Source organism: Lytechinus pictus, chromosome 10 (genome assembly GCF_037042905.1).
Source record: "Lytechinus pictus isolate F3 Inbred chromosome 10, Lp3.0, whole genome shotgun sequence".
Classification (NCBI taxonomy): domain Eukaryota; kingdom Metazoa; phylum Echinodermata; class Echinoidea; order Temnopleuroida; family Toxopneustidae; genus Lytechinus; species Lytechinus pictus.
The window spans coordinates 22,467,530-22,485,956 of record NC_087254.1 but is presented as its reverse complement, the minus strand read 5'-3'; the positions used below and the strand labels follow the sequence as shown (position 1 = coordinate 22,485,956).

Here is an 18,427-nt window from a genome sequence, read left to right as displayed (position 1 = left end):
AACATATAAAATGCATGTTTGCTCAAATTTTCTCTAGACATGAATGTATATCCATAAATACATTGATTTCTTGACAGTTCGGTGTGTTCTCCTTTGTTTACAAAGGACATTTTGCACATTTCCTGTAGAAAAAAATTATGACACTGATGGATTTACATAGAGTTACGATTGATTGGATCAATCGTGACTCTTTGTAAGACAGGGCCCAGTACTGTTATAGTCAGCAAGTCTTTATAAAGACATGCAGTAAATTGAAATATTACATTTATTGTAAGATTTCAATTTTTTAGTGATTAGAGGACCCAAGATTCTCGTACATCCCCAAAGACTTGACAATTAACCTACATAAACGGTTGGCATACCGTATAGATTTTTTTTTTTGCCTTGTATCACATTTAACAACAGAGGAAATAAATAAGACATCTCTACGCAATACAGGCAATAGCAACATGCACAGTTAGATTAAATTAATTAAAGGGAGGTATGATCATTGTACTTCTAGAGCACTTAGCAAAAAGCATTGAAAAATATACGATTAAATAACATGATTTGAGATTTCACAAAAATTAATGAAAAACATACCGTATACGTACATTGTCATTATACTGACAAAATTACAATAAGATGATCAATTTGAATTATCAGTGAAACTGTCACTAAAAGAAATAGATGAGACACAAGTTATGTACATTTTGTGATAAGTAAATGTACACTACTGGATCTTTATACATTACAAGTAATTTATGGATATGAAATCACATAATTTGCACACCAAAAATGTGAACGCTATTCATAAAAGACATCTATGAAGGTCGTTATTCTGTAGTACAAAAATAATTCTATTTATATATACATTGTGCATGTATATTATATTAAAATATAAATACCATGACGTTTGCTCCAGCGACAATTGCTTCGCTATTAAATTCCACACACTAATCGAATGACTAATTTCAACCCAGGGTTTAACACTAAACCCTAAAGTCCAGGATAGACTCCATAGAAAATTGACTAAACCTTGTTTTTTCATATACAAAATATTTTTTTATGGTTTCTTGTCAATTCGAGGGTGCTGATTCCGAATCTGAATGATGCCACTCATGTAACCTTGAAATCCAATATGGCCACCAAAATATGCAATTTACCCATGAAAATCATAAAATTGCCTGCACATTGGCTATGGAATGCATGAAATTGTGTGGCAGGAGTGAAATACTCTCTGAAAAAAAAGATTTTTGACAACATATTTATTTTCTTGATATTCAAAATGGCCACCATAGGCCCCTGTATACTTTATTATGTAAAATAGAGTATACAGGGGCCTATGGCAGCCATTTTTAATTAAGAACTTAAACGACAACTTTGAGGTTTATACAGAGTCTATGAGAGGAGAAACGAACAGTTGTTGAATTCAGTGAGATCTGTGCGAGCTTACGTTATAGCGATATAGTGATTTCCAACCCCCTTATAAATTTCGCAACAGTATAACTATAAGTCTAAAGAGGTACATTATAGAACTTCCTGCTTGATTGTATGAGGAGCATTGACCTTACGTAGCCCATTTCTAAAAACGTAGACATTTTTAGGGGACACTGCATACATCACATCAAACTGGACAAATATTCAACAAAGAATGCACATCTGCTAATAAATTCAGAGCCAAATAAAGAAAAATATGCAAGAAGAGCCAATGGATGTACACAGCTGTGCCAAAAATCTATCAACATATATAAGACCCTACCGGTAAAGATATACCTCAATCATCATTGCACAAACCATTTACTAGAACAAACATCAACTGGAGTACACCATGCCTCAAACAAGCTGTGCGCATTATAAATTGACATCATTGCGCGTGCACATAATCCACTGAATATCATGTGACTCAATCTGAAAACAAATCAGATGACAGAACATTTTCGGAAGTTGTATATTAAATTATGATAATATACTAAATTGTGAACTGTATTGCATTGTTGAAAGGATAATAATTCAATATTTACCGACAATTTTCAGTCTGCAGCAAGCTTGAAAGACGGTCTACAGCACATATGAACAAGACTGCAAGCACACATTGAACAGAATTCAGCTTTTCAAGCTTAAAACTTATAACTAAGAATCCAAATTGACAAAATGTCTTATCGAGTGTTTAAATACTTGTTAAAAATATGAGCAATCAGATTGCATTTATTTTGAAAGACATACAAATACAGCAGATAACACTATCTGTGAATACAAACACATATTAATTAAGGCTCTTTTGATGATAACTTACTCTTCAGAAATAAAACAATATCAGCCTTGAATTGAAAACTAAGAATTTAAGATGAACATTTTCTGTAAAAATCTGAACCAAATCATACAAGGTAGCCAATTTCATTTTAAAGAAATTCAATGCATTATCTTTTATCATAGATATATGTTTTCCAAATAAAACAATTAAATGACCTTTATAGTGCTTCAAAATAAACTGAAAGTATGTTTTGATAACAGAACGGGAGAATTAACGGTGAATTATATTTCATACTACCAATTAAATCTATGTATACTATGAAAATGAAATTAACCATTATTATTATCGCTATTTGAATAATATACTGAATTCATTGAGTATTGAATAATACTGAATAATCTGATTCTTCGTCAAATATAGTTATATAATATTAAAAAAGGAATGATGACTATGCAAGTGCCTTGGTGGGATTTGAACACATAACCTACTGATTTCAAGGTGATGATCAGGACCACTACACCATGAGACACATCCATAAAATACAACAAGAGTGTCACTAGGGCGAGCACATAATATGCCCGCCTGTAACACAGAAAATGGAGTTATTGGTCAAGCAAGAAAAGTGATGGGTGGCGCCTTGACCTTTTGACCAAATAATCAATAGGCTTCTTGGGATTCATGCTAGTATCATACAAACTAAATTATATGAGCCTAGGTCAAGTTAAACTGAAGTTATCATGTTTACAAGGAAAAGTTAAAGGACGGATAGACAGACGGATGGACACCAAGCGTGATACCATAATACATCCCGTCTAGGACGGGCATATAAAAACAAGGTAGGGTCAAAGAAGATCTCCTCTACCATTAAAGGTCAAGTCCACCCCAGGAAAATGTTGACTTGAATAAATAGAGAAAAATCAAACTAGCATAGTGCTGAAAATTTCATCAAAATCGGATGTAAAATAAGAAAGTTATGACATTTTAAATTTTCGCTTATTTTTCACAAAACAGTGATATGCGCAACTAGGTGAGTCAGTCGATGATGTCCATCACTCACTATTTCTTTTGTTTTTTATTGTTTGAATTATACAATATTTCATTTTTTATAGATTTGACAATAAGGACCAACTCGACTGAACCATATAGTATTAAACAATGCTAATTCCACATGTTCAGGGAGGAATCAATCGTTGTATCACTTGACAATGAGGAGAAAATTAGAATATTTCATATGATAAAATATAAAAGAAATAGTGAGTGAGTGATGTCATCAGTTCCCTCATTTGCATACCAGAAAGGATGTGCATATTACTGTTTTGTGAAATTAAGCGAAACTTTAAAATGTCACAACTTTCTTATTTTACATCCGATTTTGATGAAATTTTCAGTGCTATGCTTGTTGAATTTTTTTCTTTTTATTCAAATCAACTTATTGTTGGGGTGGACGTGTCCTTTAACCATATGAAGAGATCCCTATGTTAGAGGGAATTGTGAGGTTCAGCAGTGACAAGCCTCACCCTTGGAGGAGCACCCTTCTTAGACAATGTGACCGCTGTACCAGGTTAGTCTGCTGTACAAACCCTTCATGCAAGTTATTAAAGTGGTCTGAATATGCAGCCTAAGGTCTCTGCCAGTGATCTTGTGTACAGAATTCCCCTCCTGAAATTGAAACAGCAAGAAGTATTTGTGCTAGTCTTATGAGAAGACCTACTAGTACCTGTTGATCAAATTTTGTATCAGGGTCTGTGCTTGCAGACTAGCACCAGGTGAGTATCGACTTATGATTTGAAACAGCTGCATACAATTTTAGAAGTAATGCTGATAAAAATCATACATGACACAGTTTGGAGGAGGCGTCATATGATCAAAATAGTAAAAAGTGCAACTACTACACAGACAGTTAGAGATCCAATGAATCTCTTCCACCCCATCCATCCATCATCTTTAATGACATCACCATACGTTGCCTTGGTAACTCCATCCGTTGTTGTAGTGTTATCACTGAGATCTCTACCCAGGAGGGTGTTTGTGGTGGTATCCCGTAGTCCCTTCAGGAACGTCATAATACCTGAGATAAAGACAGACAAAATTTCAGTGTTTTGGATGATTTTAACTTGATCACGGATAAATAAGATGAAAGTATTGATCAGTTGCAATATTTGATTCATTAAAACGTAAAGTACTTAGTAAGGGGGTACATAAAACTATAAGGAATTATTTTTATGCCTACTGCTACGCCTAATTCTACCAGTGAGAGTAGGGAGTGGTTAATTCATGAGGTCGATGAATTTTTTACATACATACAAGAACCATGCAAGACTAACAAAATAGCATGGGCCTCAAGTGACAATGGAAAAAAAAGAATGAATGATTTAATTTATCAATGAATCTGAATCATAGGAAAGATCTTGGAATAATAAGTAGAACTGTAAGTGAGATCCCAGAAAATTTTGGTGTTCAACTGAGGTCTGTACACAGTGTGAAAGAGAAACATACTGATTAATGCATGTTGTTGAGCATGTTTAGCAATCTCTTAGGATCCGTCAAAACCTAATTTCACTAAATTCTTTAGTGACACAAGTGGAATGCCTCTAGCAGTCTAGCCGGCATTATGCAATTTGATATAGCAGCAGTGCTGACTTAAAATTATAATTCAATTCACAAAAGAAAACACTCATATAATAAAATACTATGTCCATTAACCCAACATGACCTTTGACCATGATCATGTGACCTAGGACATGTGCAAAACAATCCTTCATACTTGATTACCCTTATGTCTATGTTTCATGAGCAACATGTGTAAATCCATAAACTTTTTAAGTAATGATGCCAATTCCACAAATACCTCCAATATGGCCAAACTTCATTGACCCTAAATTACCTTTGAATTTTGTCATGAGACCTGAAACACACACAAGATATTCTGGGATACATGGTTACTATTATGTCCCAAGAATCATGAACTAGAAAGTTCTATAAACGTTTAAGTTATGATGATAATTTCACAAATACCCCCAACATTATCAAAGTTTGTTGACCCTAAAATGACCTTTGACCTTGGTCATGTGACCTGAAATTCAGGCAGGATCTTCAGTGATACACTATCACCCTTATGTCAAAGTTTTATTCACTAGGTCCATATGCTTTCGAAGTGATAACGACATTTCAAAAACTTAACCTTGGTTAAGATTTTTATATTGATTCCCCCTACATGGTCTAAGTTCATTGACCCTAAATGACCTTTGACCTTGGTCATGTGACCTGAAACTCTGACAGGTAATTTAGTAATACTTCTTCACCTTTAATTTACCTTCCTCGCAATACTCGTTCCACCCCCCCCCCCCCCTCCGTACTCGGGCTGGAGATGGAATCACAAACAAATTAATACTTGAATAATCAATTAATTTATATATCTGCAATTGTACTTATTATATTTGAAATAACGTATACAGCATTTTGTATGTGTATGGAATCCCACGGTATTGAAAGTCTATTCATTCTGTGTATGTGCATATGTATTTGTAATTTTGTAAACCCGATGTGAAAGGAATTTCTTACACAGGACTATAAATACATTCAATTCAATTCAATTCAATTAATACTTGATTACTCTTATGTCAAAGTTTCATGAACAAGGTTTATGTACTTTTTAAGTTATGATGACATTTCAAAAATTAACCTTGGTTGAGATTTCAATGTTGACGATGCCGACACCATCGCCAGAAAAGCGGCGCCTATAGTCTCGCTCTGCTATGCAGGCGAGACAAAAACAGGACGTACGGACAACCCCAAACATGACACAATGCCCCTAGCAACCACTTGTACACCGGACTAAGGCATAAACAACAGTAAAGTGAATCCTGCCAGTATAGGTCAGTAAAAAAAAGCACATACAGAAAATAACAATATATTGTAAAAATTGATTGTTTCTTTGGATTGATTGTATACTTTGATTGTGTATTTTGATTCATTGTATATACTGATTGATTGTATTGTTCGATTGAATATTTTAATTGATTGTTTTTTATTGAATGTATACTTTGATTAATTGTATATGTGATGGATTGTATATTTTGACTGATTGTATATTTTGATTGATTGTATACTATGATTGTATCTTTTGATTGATTGTATACTTTGATTGATTGTATATTTTGATTGATTGTATACTATGATTGTATCTTTTGATGGATTGTATAATTTGATGGATTGTATCTTTTGATTGATTGTATATTTTGATTGATTGTATACTCTGATTGATATTGTATGATTTGATTGATTGTATATTTTGATGTTAAAGGCAATCCTCATACATACCTGATCCTCCAGTTCCAGCTTTATGTTGTGTCAAATACTTCTTATTAACATCATTCTGCTGTGACATGGCAACGATGTACCTGATATACATGAAAACCATCATCAACATTTTATCAACAGTGACTTTCATTTTGAAGTAGGGGAATGCACGTGTACTAATTGAATGAACTTTCTCTACATGTATTTATTCGAATCAACAAAAATACTATCGCATTTGTATTTCATACTTCTGCCATGTGGGCGAATATAGGATGATATTCATGTTCTTCAAAGTTATTCATCTTGAAGATGAAATTACCAAGCCAACATATAAAATTCATCTGATTCATAACTTACTTTGTCACAACCTGGATATGAATATCTCTAAAAGCTTTGACTGCCATGAGGCACTTGTTGAAGCTCTCAACCGCTTTCAAGGATTCGCATTCATGGACTGGATGGGCAGATTACAGAGGGAGGAATACATGATTTAAAGCAAAACCTCATTTCCCCCAAAAGTACTGAATCTATTGAAAATGTTTTGCATGGGCACATATGCTATCTTATTACTCTAGCAAACAAATGTATTTGTGATCCAAACCCTGCATGGTCATCTAATGTAAATTTGTAAAAAAAAAAAAGTATTTGTTTGCCAGATCTTGCACAGCTATCTACACAAGTTTATGAATTTAGCAAAAATGCATTTGTTTTGCATGGGCATCTAATGCAAGTTTAACCAAAAATACAAAAATTTTGTACAGCATCTAAGCACATTTGTTAAAATAGCAAAACAGCTTACAAAATTTTCAAGGTCATCTTTGCAAAATAGAAATTAACAATTGTGTTTCTCATTGTTGATCTCAAACGACATAAAAACATTTTGAATAATCTGATAGGATTTCACTTGCATAAAACCTGGAAAAGTAAAGTTCTATTTCTTACCGAATCCTTTAATAGATGGACCATCCTGTATTGCCTTTATGAGATCCCTGTGTGGCTTTGGCATGTACTGCTGGAATGACTTGCAAAGTTTAGCTGTGGTCAAGAAAAAAAAAATTATACACTTACAATCATTCAGAGTAGTAATTGTGATAATGTTCTTGAAAATAATATGTACAAAGCTGTAATATGAATATGAAGGTTGGTTTGGTTCTGATTTTTTCCAATATTTATGTAATTCCATACACTATTCATAGTCAAGCTGAGAAATCTATACTGCTCATTTACAATATAATTAAGTTTAAATGATTTATAGCCAGTATAATAAGTGAATATATGGGTGCTTCCTTGATATGCTTCAGTTCTGGTTGCAAGATTCCATTTTGGAAGACACTAAAGTCCAAAAGTATAAGGAACATCCTTTACATCTGCATAGGAATTTTCTGTGGCAGTTACATTAACAAAGCTGACACACTTCACACCTTGAATCCTTACTTACACGCTGAGGCCCATATTCTGAAGTCAGGTTTAACTTAATCTCAGGTTTAAAGATGTGGTTTAAGTAGGGACAGCCAATTGTTACATAAATCACTAACAGTAGAGATATCATATTTCAGCTCATTTGGCTCTCAAATCATTCATAACTGTCTAGGAAGTACAAATAGATGATTGTGTTCACCATCGATGAATCAGGAAAGAGCACAGTAAACATAAGAAACATACAACTTAATAAAAATTTTGACACTTTTGGCTTCCCATAATTTAGGCACAGAGCTAGACCATGGTCTAAGTTTATTTATTTATTTATTCATGCATGTTCACAATATACAATGTAAAAGAATACACAGATAATGTATGAATATATGAAAACACAAGTAAATAATGAACATACAAAGGTGTTGCAACATAAGCTAAAAGCTTGATTGGTTTAAGCACCTTTAAACTGGTTTTGCATCCAAGAAAATAAAATAAAAATGTAAGAATAAGGAAGAGAGGAAAGAAAGAGAAGAATGTAAAAGTGATAGACTGCCGAGATATAACAATTAAGTTTGAAATTGTTATGAATATATGGTAGAGTAATTCAACAAAGTTAAATTCTTAATCTTCAGTTACGAATAAGAGAAAGGAAGAAGATTTAATTACTTACATGTATACGTTACTAGCAGTTTACACATACTGTAATTTTGAAAGGAGATTGTGCTTTACAGCCAACCTGACTTCAGAATACGGGCCTGAGAGACCAAGCAAAATCAATTTACCCTATTTCATTGCCAATGTTCATGAATAGCACAATACAGTCTTGTAATTGACCAACTAAGATGTCTGGATTTAGTAGTACTTATCTGGAATAATAACATAACAATCTCGGGTGGATTTATCCAAAATTAAGACAAGGCTTCACCATCCCACTCCCTCGCCCCCCCCCCTGCCCACCCCAACCTTTGTCATCAGCTAGACAGACAAGTCATACTACATGTCATACTACTACTTGTCAAAAGTCTGCATCGCATCTTTTTGCAGGAATCCTGCCATAATGACACTAAGCTTGTTTTCATAACAGATTTCCTGCATTCCCCATCATCTGTAAGAAAGTGTGAGAATAGGTAATGAAAAGCCATTTAGAAGGCATGGTTCTGACCTTTAACAAGGTACCTACAACAAAACATACCTTCTGAACCTTGGTGGGTAATACCTAATGCAGCATCAAGACATGGCAATGTAGAGCTCTGAGCAGCACTGCCTCCAGTGTACTATTTAAAAAAAAAGAAACAATGCACTTGATAAAGCCTCATTTGATATAAACAGGGGTGTGAGTGGTCACAAATAAAAAGATCTGAAAAAAGCTGAAACTTGTAGAAAAAGTCTGAAATAGAAAGAGCTCCCATACTTTTTGTACAGAGGAAAGCCAAAAATAAGCTGAAATTAAGCTGAAAATCAAAAAGAAAAAAATCTGAAATCAGATAAAAATCTGAACTCTCACACCCCTGTATAAATTAACTCATATTGCAACTGATTTCACTTGAGCACATAAGAGATAGAAACTATGACCAATTTCAAATAGAATTTCTTTAAAATAAATCGCAACGCTTTGTCAGGGTCGCAAAATTTTGTTCCTGATAGTATCTTGAGATTACATCAGCTTAAAGGTTCCGGAAAATATAGTCCAGGATAGAAGAGGCATAACCTTGTTTTTTCATATATACAATATTTTTTGATGGTTTGTTGTCAATTCGAGGGTGCTGATTACGAATCTGAATGTTGCCACTCGTGTAACCTTGAGCATTTTCCGCAAACTGGCAAAATCCAATGTGGCCGCCAAAATATGCATATTACCCATGAAAATCATTAAAAAATTGCCAGCAAATGGGCTATAACATGTATGTAATTGTGTTGCAGGAGTGAAATACTCTGTGAAAAAAAAATTTTGAAAAAAAATTATTTTCTTGATATTCAAAATGGCCACCACAGACCTCTGTATACCCTGTTATGTACAATATGAAAAGGGTTGGAAAATTGATTTTTCACAAAAATGATCACTAAACTGCAAGTAATTGTGATCTATGGACGAAGTAATATATGAAAATCATCAATGCTAACATGATATATCATTTCGTCGGCGGTCATCCAAACCGTCGTATCAGTCAATTTTGGTCCAAAAAAAAGTAATCGATTTTGAGATTTTTCGCATAAAATTAAAGTACAAGTCCTACTCTTTTCATAACTAAATTTCTAGACAGCAGCCATACATTTTTTAAATAAAATGCGCAAATCCCATTGGAAACGTGCACTGTAACAGAGCGATACCTTTTGACTGACCGCGATTTCAATGTGCACGGTCAGCCAAACTGTTGTATCGGCCATCTGCACTGCATTGACTTTGAACGTGAAAAGCGATACAACGTTTTGACTGACCGCCCGCATTGAAATCGCGGTCAGGGTTGTTGTATTCCCTATGGCGTTTTTGTACGGGGGAAATCTAAACCACTCAAACCGAAATTAAAAGCATGGAGCTCTTTTGCGATATTTTCTCTGATCCTTTTTGTGTAAAAATAAGGATACCATTGTCAAGCAATTGTCTTGGTCTTTCCAACCATGTATTTTTCTAGCAATGAATATGTTGTAGGGCTGGGGAAGTAGGGAACTAAGTGTGAAAATTATAGTAAGCTTTGAAGTCAATTTTCTCTGAAATGGGTTTGCACCGTCGTATGCGTGATACGACGGTTCGGAAGACCGCCGACGATTTATTATGTCATGTATGGGAAAATTGTTGTATTTAATATTCAAAATAGCTGCCACTGGCCCAAATAGTATCATTTTCTATGGCAAAGGGGCCAACAAAAATTGCAAGAGTGAGCACTAAATTTCATATTATTAAGAGAAACGAGTGGAATACTAAAAACACAATTGCTTACAAAAGATATTATTCAATATGCCATGTGTATGATAAATGCTGTATTTTGATATTCAAAATGGCCACCAAAAGCCCTAACAGTATTATGTACAATGAGAAAGAGGACCAAAGAAATCACAAGAGCGAGCACTGAAATGCATTTATTTGTGGTGAATAAATGGGATACTGTCTAAAAACATAATTTTTAACAAAATATATCATTCAGGTTCAAAGTTTGTGTTTAATACTGTATTTTGACTTTCAAAATGGCCGCCATAGACATCGATTGTATTACAAAGCCTACTAGGAAATAAATTTTCACACGAGTGAGCACCATAAATGCACGTAATTGTGATCTATGAGTAAAATATTATCTGAAAGCATAATTTCTTACAAGATGTATCAGTTCTTCTGCCAGGTAAGTGATAAATACTGTATTTTGAAAGTCAAAATGGCCACTACAGGCCCCAACAGTATTTATGTACAAATGTACAATGTGAATGGGGACAAATGATTTTAACAGATTTTGGCTTTGCTTGTCTAAATGGTGTTGTATGAGTGAAATATTGTCTGAAAACATGATTACTAACAAAATATGTCATATCATCTAAAATTTAGGTGATAAATGTTACATTTCAAAATTCAAAATGGCCGCCATATGCCCTTTTGTGAAAATTATCTGTCCTCATTCAAATTGTACATAATACAATAAGGGCCCATGGCGGCCATTTTCCATTTCAAAATGCAATCTTAATACTAGTAATATGCATTTTAGTACTCACTCTTGTGATTTTCTTTTGTCCCCATTATACTGTCAGGGCATTTGGTGGCTTTTTTAATATTAAAATGCTTCATTTATGGATACATTTCGTTAGCAATCATGTTTTCATCCTTTATTTCACAAAAAATCACAATTACTTGCATTTTGTGCTCACTTATGTGAAATTTAGTTTTCCCCATTCATATTGTACATAATATAGAATAAAGGGGTATATGGCGGCCATTTTGACTATCTAGAAAATAATTTTTTTGTCAAAAATCGTTTTTTCAGAGAGTATTTCACTCCTGCAACACAAATACATACATTTTAAAACCAATGTGCAGGCAATTTTATGATTTTCATGGGTAATTTGCATATTTTGGCGGCCATATTGGATTTTGCCAATTTGTGGAAAATGCTCAAGGTTACACGAATGGCATCATTCAGATTCATAATCAGCACCCTCGAATTGACAAGAAACCATACAAAATATGAAAAAACAAGGTTTGGTCAATTTTCTATGGGGCCTATCCTGGACTAATAAAGAGATGGCATAAGATATGCTTGTGAAACCTGGTGATGAGAATTTATATGAGCAAATGAAGGAAGTGAAAATAGTTTGGGGTCAACAAATTACAAAAATACATATTTTACTTGTAAAAAATTGGGTGTAAGCAGTCATATTACAATATGGAAAATATGTCAAATAAAAAAAACAGTGTAATTGGGAATAGAGAAGGATAATGCAACCATAAGTCCCTTTCACATCATCAAAATGTCACCATCCAAGCTAAAGAGAAAGGTTACTTCCATGAAGTGGTTTACAGATATGATGTCAAAACAATGAACTCTTAACATGCAACAATAATTAAAACTGAAAATAATAGATATTTTTCTCCTAATCTAAGATAGTATGAAAAGCCTTGGTTGGTGTAAATGATTGTAAATTAATCCACAGACACAATACAAGGAGTATTTTTTACTTTGCCAAGCCTGTTCTGCCAGCGTTGAAGAAAAAACAAATTACTACGATTGCATGGATAATAAATACAATTGCACGAAAATGTGTCTGTGCCAAGCTTAGGGTTAAATAAAATATGGAAAGTCAAATATTGGGCATTTAAAATTTTACATATTGTTGATTATACATGTACACTAGGAAGAGGTATGGCACACCCCTCATTTATCCAATAACAGATCTTCTACTTTTCTTTAATACAGACATGCAGGCGCGGCGGATCCAGGGCCGGGGGCACGTGCCCCCCTTTTGAGAAGCAAAATAAAAAATTTGTAATGTAAAAATGCCATTAAAACAGAGGTGTGCCCCCTCTTTAGAATTTTTTTTTTTGCTTGTCAAATTTTTTCAGGTACGAAATATCCTTTATTTGTGGTTAAAAACTTATTTTTGGCTTGTCAAAATTTTCCTCCGAAAAATTTGCCCCCCCCTTTTTGAAAATCCTGGATCCGCCCCTGCAGACATGGCACTTTATATTCCATTCATTTCAGTCACACACATCTTTACTAACAACTTTTTGACCCCCCCCCCACACCAATATCCACTGTATATTGCATACCCATCTCCTTTACTTAATACCTTCACAAATCAATCATAAAAACTAAAACCCCTTTTTGTGCTATGTGCAGTCATACCAAAGCTATTAGGTATCACAGGCCTAATTAATTTCCCATAGACTTGTGTATTAAAGTGGCACTTTAAGAATTCATAAAAAATAAGGAAGAAATTCGAGGGTCGAATGTTTACTACCAGTGGATAGGGTATACGTCTGACATTCTATATCTGACCAGAAAAGGGTATCTCGACTGGCTCATTTTAAAAACAAATTGGCATTTATGAAGACTACACCTGACAGGATCAAATTCATCACTTGAGTAATATGGCCCTAATTCTTCCGCCAGTAAGAAAAATATTTCCAAAGTGGGGATATATCTTTCCAATTTGGAAAAAGGAAGTTCAGTAGGTAACCTCCCTAGAATCAGTGTTAGATTGTCAGTCATATTCATTCATTTTTCTCAATCCGCAATATCAAATTTAAAAATTGAGAATGGGTTGGCTCGAATGAATATCTTTTGCCTGCCAGTTGTAATTAGGCCCGTGAAACCTATTACATTATTTCAAATGATAAAACATCAGTCAGAGCATTACAGACTCAAGACTTCAAAATACTCACCGAGAGAGGCTCCTCACTGACCCCCTCATAGATTAACCCTTTGAGTCCTTTCTTCTTAAAGGCAGGGGCATCCCAACTGTGGATTAAATTTGATAAATGAAGAAGAACACAAGAAAATCTGTAATGATTGCTTTTTAATCAAATTGCAGACACATTCCATGGAGTAAGAAAGGGTTGGATTGACCCTGTTGGTCTGACATTCATGTGCACTTAAATTCCTCATCCAGGGGGGGGGGTATTTCACAAAGATTTAAGTATGACTTAAATGCCTAGTTGCATCTGGTAAAAAAGGCATGAATTGGTCAGATCATGCAAATAGAATGTGCACTTCTACGTACTAATCAATAAGATTGCGCGTTGCACTTCAAATACATGCCGGCATTTGAAGGACAAGTCCACCCTAGTGAAAAGTTTATTTGAATTGAATAAAAAGAGAAAAATCCAACAAGCATAACACTAAAAATTCCATCAAAATCGGATGTAAAATTTATAAGTTATGACATTTTAAAGTTTCGCTTAATTTCACAAAACAGTTCTATGCATATCCCGGTCGGTATGCAAATGAGGGGACTGATGACATCACTCACTATTTCTTTTGTATTTTATTATATGAAATACAAAATATTCTAATTGTCTTCTTATTGTCCTGTGAAACAAAGTTTTATTTCTCCCTGAAAATGTTGAATTACCATTGTTTAATATTTTATAGTTCAGTCAAGTTGGTCCTTATTGTCAAATCTGTAAAAAATGAAATATTGTATAATTCAAACAATAAAAAACAAAAAAGTGAGTGAGGGACATTATCGACTCTGTCATCTGCATGTGACTAAATTGTGCATGTAACTATTTTGTGAAAAATAGGCAAATCTTTAAAATGTCATAACTTTCTTATTTTACATCCGATTTTGATGATACTTTGAGCATTATGCTTGTCTGATTTTTCTTTATTGATTCAAATCAACATTTTTCTGGGACGGACTTGACCTTTAAGTGTGACTCTAAGTCACGTCACACTTAAATCTTTGTGAAACACCCCCAGGTCAGTCTTGCTTCTTATAAATCAAATTACAAAAGGTAATTTATATTTGAATCAAAATACAATGAGAATTATTGATAATCATTGAGAATTATGGTGAAATATTCAATTCATATATTGAAATGACATGAAATGAATGAATATTTACAAATTTTTTTATATACATATTTTCTTCTTTTGAATATGATATTTTAAAAGTGTAAATGTCAATTTATATATGTACTTAATACTCGCAACTTTGCTGATTTAATTTTGACGATCATAGTTTTACAATGTTATAATTTCAATCAATTTTAATCTTTTTTTGAGATTGTCCAAAATTATTTTTTCTGGCTTTATTTGTTGATTATTTGTCTAGCACTAGAATTGTGATATATTGTAATCTTTTAATAATATACATGTACATTTTTACTTTGTAAATATGATAATATGAGTCTTCGGACTTTTGTCATGTACCATTTTCACAATAAAACCAGAATTGAATTGAATTGAATTGAATTGAATAGATAACTTATCAGTTCTTTTTTCTTACCCAGCTAGAAATGGTCTGAATACATTGTAGAATACATGAGGCCTACATCCATCTGTGTATGAATAAAATGAACAAGTGTAAACCTATGCAACATTTCATATACAAGTGACCAACACAAATAAGTGGTACAGAAAATACATACGAATAGTAGCCTTTCTAAAGCGATTTGTAAAGAGTCAATAATGCGAATTGGACTAACTTATCATCAAACATTCCAATCTTATACATATTTTTGTGGTTGTTGAATATTTTTCAGTTGTTGATTCTTCTAGAAAATTTGAATTTTAAATCATTAATTATCAAGTGCCCTTTCTCCTATAAAAAAAAAAAACATAATATGCAGTTAATATTTTTCATCAGATACCATACCTGTATCTTTCCCCGATCCGTCCATCCATACCTATCTTCCTCCCCCATCTCTTCTCTTCTTATTTTTTAAATATATTTTTTAGATTTTGTCATTGATCTTCTTTTATTTGCCATTGCTGCCAACTCTCTGTCATTCCCTCCATCCATCTCTCTATCTCTATCTATCTATCTATCTATCTATATATATATCTATCTGTCCATCTATCTATCCATCCATCCATCCATCTATCTCTATCTATCTATCCATCTCTCTCTCTATCTATCTATCTATCTCTCTCTATCTATCTATCTATCTTTTCTATCTATCTATCTATCCATCTCTCTCTCTATCTATCCATCTCTCTCTCCATCCATCCATCTATCTATCTATCTATCTAATCAATCTATCTATCTATCTTTCTATCTCTTCTTCTTCTTCATATTACCCTTCCCTTCTTCCCCACCTCCAAAGCCATCATTTGTTGTAATCTTCCCATACCCCTGGTTATAATTACATGCCAGAGATAATAAGGTGATCCATCAACGCTCCCCTTTCCACAAAACTCTTGTAGCAAAATATATTTGGGGTAATCGGTAATTTTTTTGAAGATCCTGATTTCCTCTACCCCTCCCCCTCCAATCTTTAATCAATCCTCTTTAACTCCAAAATTCAATCCTTGGTAATAATTGAATTAAAATTTAACAAATTATTTTTTTTTCTTCACTTTTTTGGTTCCCTGTTGATTTCATTTTTCATTGAACCTGGAAGCAATTTACAAGTAATCTTTCTATTTCTACTTTCTTCTCTCTTCCTTGTAATAACACCACTCTTCCTCTTTTATTCACCTTTATATCATACCCACCATTCTTCTTCACCAATGACAACCCCTAAAGAGCAAGAATACGATGACTGAGTGTCTCTTATCACTTTCATTACCGCTGCAGTCCGAGACCCCATTTCGAGAACAAAAAATGATATATATGGCAAGTATCCACATAGAGAGCAAAGATGATGCATTTTCCAGTCTTAAATCAAGAAAATATTATCCATCATCAGAAGTGAGGTGTAAAAGGAATCAAGAATACTAGGATTCATCAGTCAAAGAAAGGTTGTGAGGTCTTTTTTTTAGTACAATATATGATGCAATCTTCAAACAATAGCCAAACTGCTGTGAGTCAGTGATTAGTCCATGTGGATATAGCTGCATGTATCATACATAGTGTATTTGCTATCCATCCTATTTCTGTTTTCTTCTTTTCTTTTATTTCCCTCTTGAACAGTATTGTTAACTTTAGCATTCTAATTCTGCATGGTGAATTAATGCTGGGGGATAATATTGATGGTTGTTTTTAAGATATTTTACTTGAAACAATATTTCCATATTGTATTATATAACTCAAACGAAGATTCTTGCCATCTGATCGGTTGAAAGGTGTTCAATATTTGGTCCATTCTTTACTGCGTGCATTTTGTAATTTTCCATTGCACGGTGACCATGCATTTTTTATTTTTCCATTGCACGGTACGCGCGCTAGCGCTCCCTCAGTATAATCATGTGTATGTCTACTTACCTTTTTGTGTATGTGTGTGTTTGCGCGCATGAAGTTAGCGCAGATCAAACTGACTGTGCGCGCTCGACTCAGATCCATGAAGCAATGCGCGTCACAAACATGAAAGCAAAGGGCTGATGAGCTGTCGATACATGGTGTAATCCACCGACTAGCAATTATCAGAGAAAAGGAGTTGCTGGAAATAGGCCAACCTAATCTTTATCTTTTTTTATTCCTTTTTTACATTTTTAAAAACTTTTTAACTTATATGAGTTATATAAAACAAATAATGAATGTAAATATTTGTGCAATGGAAAGAATATTTACATTCGATGAAAGATTAAAAGTTCCATTCAACTCGGCTAACGCCTCGTTGAATGGAACTTTACATCTTTCATCTCATGAAAATATTCTTCCCATTGCACGCATACACATTCATTATTTGTATACCATTGGTACAGCTGATTATTGTCTTTATGTTACCCAAGAAGCATACACATTTATTAGCTTAGTCTCCAGTGTAAAGGTGGAGGAGAAAACTAATTATTATGATTGTGAGTCTTCCTTCATTTAAATCTTTCTTCACATGAAATACATAAAACTAACAATGATGAAACAGTATACTGAATTGCAACTCAACAATCTTCAACCTGTACTGCTCAATGACTTTGTGCTGAACTAAATAACAATTTCTGGGTCCCCATTAACCTCACCTTGGTTACCTATATTGGTAAAATTCGCTCAAGAAAGCTGTAGCAATATTTGAATGTGAGAAAAGCTTTAAGATATTACAAATATATCATTTTATTGGATTATTTTAAAGTGAAAACTTCTTTTGATATGCATTGTAGTTCTTATTCACATCACTCCTTTTCATCAAAATCAGTTATTCATTACCTGTCATCCGGCAAAGACTGTTTTTCATATTGAATATAGCCCCCTCAATTGTCTGCAATTCTTTGATCATCTTTGCCACATCTCTGTCAATGACAGCCTATGAACAAAAATATAAAGAGATTTACTTCCGATGAAATGTTTGTGCAGATTGTGAATTATATTTGCAATTAGAGGAAGAAAATTTGTTACAGTACAGCACCCCCCCCCCCAACCAAAAAAAAAGAACCCAACAATTTCTGAAGAGCTCTTGAA

General features: G+C 33.7%; 1 protein-coding gene across 1 annotated transcript in view; it reads right to left on the bottom strand.

Annotated features, from left to right (window-relative positions):
* Window positions 1-2,155: 2,155 nt before the first annotated feature.
* Window positions 2,156-18,427, bottom strand: part of LOC129270335 (myoglobin-like) — a 33,940-nt gene continuing 17,668 nt past the window's right edge. The window contains exons 6-13 of the mRNA XM_064105571.1: window positions 18,176-18,272; window positions 15,380-15,431; window positions 13,812-13,887; window positions 9,141-9,222; window positions 7,475-7,567; window positions 6,890-6,986; window positions 6,554-6,633; window positions 2,156-4,301 (exon numbers count right to left, since the gene is read on the bottom strand). Of these exons, the coding sequence (XP_063961641.1) occupies window positions 4,090-4,301; window positions 6,554-6,633; window positions 6,890-6,986; window positions 7,475-7,567; window positions 9,141-9,222; window positions 13,812-13,887; window positions 15,380-15,431; window positions 18,176-18,272 (789 nt within the window). The 3' untranslated portion in view covers window positions 2,156-4,089. The remainder of the gene's footprint in view (window positions 4,302-6,553; window positions 6,634-6,889; window positions 6,987-7,474; window positions 7,568-9,140; window positions 9,223-13,811; window positions 13,888-15,379; window positions 15,432-18,175; window positions 18,273-18,427) is intronic.